The 6,042-nt window shown below is 42.6% G+C and overlaps 1 protein-coding gene across 3 annotated transcripts in view; it reads right to left on the bottom strand.

Annotated features, from left to right (window-relative positions):
• IMMT (inner membrane mitochondrial protein) overlaps positions 1-6,042 on the bottom strand; it is a 29,333-nt gene that overhangs the window by 3,300 nt on the left and 19,991 nt on the right. For all 3 annotated transcript variants that reach the window (XM_066628142.1, XM_066628143.1, XM_066628144.1), the window contains 3 exons: positions 5,374-5,503; positions 2,351-2,365; positions 886-1,109 (listed from right to left, as the gene is read on the bottom strand). In XM_066628142.1, coding sequence (XP_066484239.1) covers positions 886-1,109; positions 2,351-2,365; positions 5,374-5,503 — 369 coding nt within the window. The remainder of the gene's footprint in view (positions 1-885; positions 1,110-2,350; positions 2,366-5,373; positions 5,504-6,042) is intronic.

The following is a 6,042-nucleotide window of genomic DNA, read 5'->3' as shown; positions in this document are numbered from 1 at the left end:
AGAATTATGACTAACTTATGTCCAATTTTGTAAGGACAATTTACTGTTTCCACAAATATGAGTTAATCTAAATTTCTAAAATTCTAGGGCAATGGGCACACATGTCTAATCAATAAGACGCAAACTGGCCTCCTCACTGAAACATCCTTGCAGCTTCTGGGCAGCACCAGCACACTTCATTGGCCAAAATGCGCCCCAGAATGTATTGTGGTGTTGCATTCTGGGTACAACCAGGAAGCCCCAAAGCAATCTGGGATGTGACGCAGCTGCTGTGGTGGGTGGCAGTGGTAAGAAGTCTGAGAACCACTGCAATAAAGCACTGACACAAATACAGTACAACAGCATAAAAGCAGCAAGACCATAGAAACCAGCAATATAACACTAAAACAATGATTTAATCACCACAAAGTAAGGTTTGCAGGGCCATTTAAGAGCAGAGATGAAGATTTGGCAGATCATTCCAAGCAGGAAATTCCACAACCATAATGCTACTGCCAAGAAGACCCCAATCCAGATACCCACCAATAAAATTTGAATTAGCAGCACAACAGATAGCAGGTTTTGGAATACTGATCTTCATGTATGACTGAAATGGGTAAAGACAACCCTAGAGTCCTAGGCCATCTAGAGCTTTAAAATCCACACCTTTACACTAGACCTGGAAACACACTGGTAATCAGTACAATTACTGTAATACATGCTGAATGATTAGTCCCCACCATTCACATTTTGAACCGATTCCAGATTCCAGAATAGCCTCACATGGAGTGTATTACGGTAGTTCAGCTTTGAGATAAGCAGTGTGTAATCAAGGTTAAATGTGCTTTCTAGCCAACAGAACAGATCAATGAAGAGTATGTTAAGCAAATCAAGTGTACCAGTTACCTTCTTCTCCTGTTTAATTTCAATTTCACTTCTATGATGTTCGAGAGCTTTTGCCACTGCTGACTCCACAGCATTTTTGTCTTCCAATTTCTGCCTTTCCAGGGCTGTCTCGATATGCTGCTGTTCACGAACTCTCTGATCCACCAGCTCCTTATTGAGTTGGTCGATACGTCGATGAGCGTGAGCAATGAGCGAGTTCAAGTCATCTGTTGTCAGTTTACCAGCTGAAGAGAGAAGACTATTATTAGGTATGGACCTACTGAACCAAGGACTCCAGAACTTGAATCACTTGCATCTTTATAAGAGCAGGGTTAGGTTTTGACCAGTCAAATGTGCAAAATACCATGACATATGGATGTATTGTTCCCTGCATTCAGAACACTTCAAGTCATACTATTAATTCAGAATGAAGGCTCACAGGTTCAGAGCCCAAGAAGAATTCCATAATTCTAAAACTGTACAGAAAATTTTAGCTGGTGAAAAATATCTTACCACAGTGACAGAGCCCATCTACACCTAAGAGCTCTTTCAAAGTCTGAGACTAGCAACTCTAAACTCCAACTCTGTCCTTGTTACAAAGTAAATGTATACATATGAAAAAGTACTTATTGCAGTTTAGGTAGAGACGATGGGAACCTCTCCTTCAAGTACATGAATATGCTTTTTTAAATCTGGTGATATTTTCATTGAACAACCTATCACCCTGCTGTAAGAATATCATGCTCACAGAATGTATTTTCCTATGAGCTGTGTGGCAATGTAACAGGTTTAAGATATACAAGTGTATATACAAAATATACACTTTCTGACAGTCCACTCTTTAGGCACATTTCAGTTATAATCAGAAATCATACATTTGATGCATGTTCCACTCTTTCAACTTATTTTGTCATGCAGCCTGCCTTGGCAGCACAGGCTGGGGAGTGCGATGTCTGCAGTCTGTCTTTTGAGCACAGGGGAATGTGTGCAATAGGACCATTTGCTGCCTGCAGGAAATTCAAGTTTTGCTTTTAGGAACTTTACAGAATTTTTAAAACATATTTTTGATCTGTGGTTGGTTGCATCCTAGAGTTATTTATGCTTTCCTACACATTTGCAAGTGATATGTATATTTTTCAGCAGCCATGTTACATTTGCAAGCTAAAAAAAGACTGGGTTCCACTTTGTGATTATTTCCAGTTTTCAACAGTGCTTCTGGTCCTAGCCTGTCCAATAAACAGGGGGCACTTATAAACGATCCCTCTTTTGTTAGTGTCTTGTCTATTGGTTATGGAACAGGGCTTTCCAGTATCTTTCCAGCTTTCCAGGAAAGCTTTCCAGGGCTTTCCAGCATCTTACTGGATGCTGTACTTCTTAAAATTGTGGTATAAGATTATAAAAAAAAACACACACATGCAGTTGCCATCAGAAGACACATGCAAGAGATACAATGTTTATAAAAAGCAGAACTGCGGCAAGAACTCACCTAAATCAGATATCTCTGCAAGAGAAGGAAAGTTTGAAAAAGTTATAGCATGTCCATAGAAGCAGATCAATAAGTTGTTAAGAAGCATACAGGAATGCAAGCACATAGGTAACAGTTAAAAAAATGTGACTAGTAATAAAGGAGTATATTTTGAAAGTGCAGCATGGAATGGTCCATTTCAGAAACCCATTTGGGTGTGGGACTGTTAAGTATGGAAGTACCTAACTCTTTCCCCACCCCACTTGGAGTCCAGACTTCCCTGAATTCAAAAAGCAGTTTAGGGGTTTCATGCCCCCCTTTTCTAAAAGAAAGGGCATCAGTGCTAGTGCTAATGCATGCTAATATTCCCTAAATTTCCCCTTCCATAAAAGGGCTGACCTCATTCTGAAAGAGCAAAACTCCATTTCTAGTTCAGAAAAATCTGGGTGCCCATGCACACGCTTCTGAATTGTGGTTTGTGACCACTGATCTGGTGATATAATACAACAATAATCTGTTATTTATAATGGCTTGGATCCAGAGTAGCTCCAGTGAAAGTCAGTTTGTGTCACAAGGCTTCCCCACTTCTCCTCCCCAATGCACATAAGCATCAGTGGACTCTCTATAATAGTGCAGAGGACTGCAGAGGAAGGGCAGAAATTCAGTGGGCAAGTGCTACTCTGGATCAAAGCCATGATGTCTTTCTAAAACGCACAGTCATATACAACAAAGCAAATATGTCTTCTTGGGCTAATCTTCAGGCTACCATTTAAAACACTAATATGTCTAGACGTAAGCATTAAAGAACATGTGCAAAACAGAACATTTGCAGGTTCCTCAGACATTTTGATAACACATTCAACTTTTAATCAAAACAGCAATTTGTCCTATTTAATTATTTTTACATTTTTATCCAGTTGCAGGATATTAATTTTGTAGCATTTCCAAAGTGATGCTGCAGCCTCCAGCTCATTACTACACAGTAAAATCAATTGTAAATTTTTTTTAAAGAGTGAGAAAGAGCATTATAGTAAATCAATACACAAAAATGATACAAGGTTATATTTTTGCTATTTTCAATGGACCATTCCTTAATCACTGGTATCTCTATTTAAAATTATCTCAATGGGAAGAACCCATCGGGCAGCCCAACCCTGAGCTGCCTGGCATGTGGGGCTGCAGCAGCGCTGAAAATGGCTGCCACTGCAGCCGGTGCACCCCAGGCAGCTGCCGCTGCCTCCTTAGGAGAAGGGGACTTTCAATTCTATGGTGAGCTTCGTGTCGGATGGGTAGCCTGACACAGAGGCTCAGGATCTGTGGAGCTCCACTGGTCCCATTTCTCTCCTGCACCACTCCCTGCTCCCTACCTACACACACCTACTCCCCACCCTCTCCCCGCCTCCCCCCCTGCCCTGGAATACTTCCTCCCCACCTCCCCTCCCCTCACTGCTGCCCAGTGGTCCACATGACCGCCAAGCAGCGGAGTTCCAGTGCTCCACCAGCGCTAGCCCAGCACTGGGCTAGCACTGGCACCCCACCAGTGCTGAGGGCCGCAAACATGCCTTAGGGCACATTTGTAACACTGCATCCCAGCAATGAGCTGGTGTACACTGCATTGGATTGGGTTTTAAGACATGGAGAGCTGCTGGCAGTTAGTGTGGATTGCAGAGGAAGCTACCCAACCTGCTATAAGAACTCCTAATAAGACAAACAGGTATTCTGATCTAATGTCGGATCATCAATACCTATGCTAGCTGGTAGTATTAAGAAGTTCTTCCTCTTTGCAAGGAAAGAACAATTGGTTAGTCATGTAAAGCTTGGAGAAGCAAAGTTTCCTATAGCTTATCAAAATGAGTGCATTTTTCTTGAGTCAAGAAAATTCAAGTATTTTTAGTTGACAAGTAAGTTTTGATGCATTTTACATGATGAACTAACGAAGTCTGCTCAGGCTGAGAAAGACAAGGAGCCCAAGCACCAGGCAAAGCAACTACCCCACGGTTAAAATAACCATAGAATTCAGTGTCCATCTTTGAAAGAAGAGATTTTGAGAACAGGCCAGGCAAACCTATTTCTTGTTATAGGCCAGGGTGTCAAACACAAGGCCTGCAGGCTGGATATAGCCCCCAGAAGCATTTTTCTTCCCCCCCTGGGGATCATTGGGCTGTCTCAGCATCATTCTTTCAGCAGCACTGCTACTGCTGAGCCTCTGGGAGGGAGAGATAGGAGGAGGCTGCAGAAGGCAAGGAACACTATAGGGGAAGGGCCTGACGAAGAGGGGTTAGAGAAGGAGACACTGCTGACATGCTGGGAGAGCTCATTTATCACACGAGCTGCCCTCTCAGCAGTGCCACTTCTGCCAATGAGTCACTTTGCAGACCAACTCTCAGCTGCTGAGCTGTGAAATGCTGCTGCAGAAGTGGAGCTGCTGAAAGGGCAGCCTGTGAAATAATTGGGCTCCTCCAAATCTTGAAAATATGATCAAGATTTGCACATTTTCTCTTCTGTCATTTGCAGCTAATGAGTTTCTATGTGAGAACAAGGTGTCCATTTCTGACCATCATCTGCATAATGACATCATGTCCTGTTGAATGATTTTACTTCCAGCCCTCAGCAGGAACCATGAATGCTATTTGGCATCTGGCCTGGATCTAAAGGCATCTATTGGCATCTGGCCTGGATGCCTTTAAAAGGGGATTGGACAAGTTTCTGGAGGAAAAATCCATTACTAGTTACAAGCCATGTAACCTCCTGTTATGTGCAACCTCCTGATTTTAGAAATGGGCTATGTCAGATGCAAGGGAGGGCACCAGGATGCAGGTTTCTTGTTAACAGGTGTGCTCCCTGGGGCATTTGGTGGGGCCACTGTGAGATACAGGAAGCTGTACTAGATAGGTCTATGTCCTGATCCAGTGGGGCTGTTCTTATGTTCGGGCCCCCTATATCAAACAGTTTGATACCCTTGTTATAGACTGTGGCATAGCAGTTCAAATGATTTGTCAATATCACAACAATGAGAGGTTCTTTTACACAAATATCTTTCTTACTTAGTCCCTTCCAACCAGGTTGTACTTCAGGAGTAACACTATCCAGCTCTCTTTGAAATTGTTCCCTTGCTGCAGCTACAAGCTCGTGATACTGAGCTACTATTTTAGCCTCTGACTGGGCTGCTTGAACCTATGGAAAGCAGAGACAAAAATCAGTTTCAGTGCCGAGCTCATCAGACATTAGCCCTATCATGCTTTTTCCATGCTAACTAGCAAAGAATCGTGCGATCTAGACAGGGTTGTGATGGGGAGTGGGGGGGTTTGAGCCCTGTCCCTACTGTAGTAAGAATCTCTCAATCACACATGGAACAAGTTCCACTGATGCACAAAAGCATTACCACCAATCAACACAAAACAAAATCAGAATAGCCACAGCAATCATTCTGCATTTTGTAAAAATGAAAGAATTTTTCACCAGTGAATCTGGAACTAGTTCATGCTTTTCCATCTACTCCTGATAATTTTATTTCAGCATATTCTAATTCATTATGATATCACAAAATAAAACTGAATCTCTAATGGAAATGCCCAAGATACCTCGAGAAGATAGGATGTGGTGTCAGCAGTGGCCCCTTTAAGTGGCCTGGGCATTCAGTAGGGAGTGTGCTGACAGCTGCAGCCACTTGAAGGCAATAGGGCCCTCAGACATAAAAGCACCTGATGAAAGGA

The sequence above is a fragment of the Tiliqua scincoides genome, chromosome 5 (genome assembly GCF_035046505.1).
Source record: "Tiliqua scincoides isolate rTilSci1 chromosome 5, rTilSci1.hap2, whole genome shotgun sequence".
NCBI classification, from domain to species: Eukaryota; Metazoa; Chordata; class Lepidosauria; order Squamata; family Scincidae; genus Tiliqua; species Tiliqua scincoides.
This window is presented reverse-complemented; position numbering and strand designations above follow the sequence as displayed.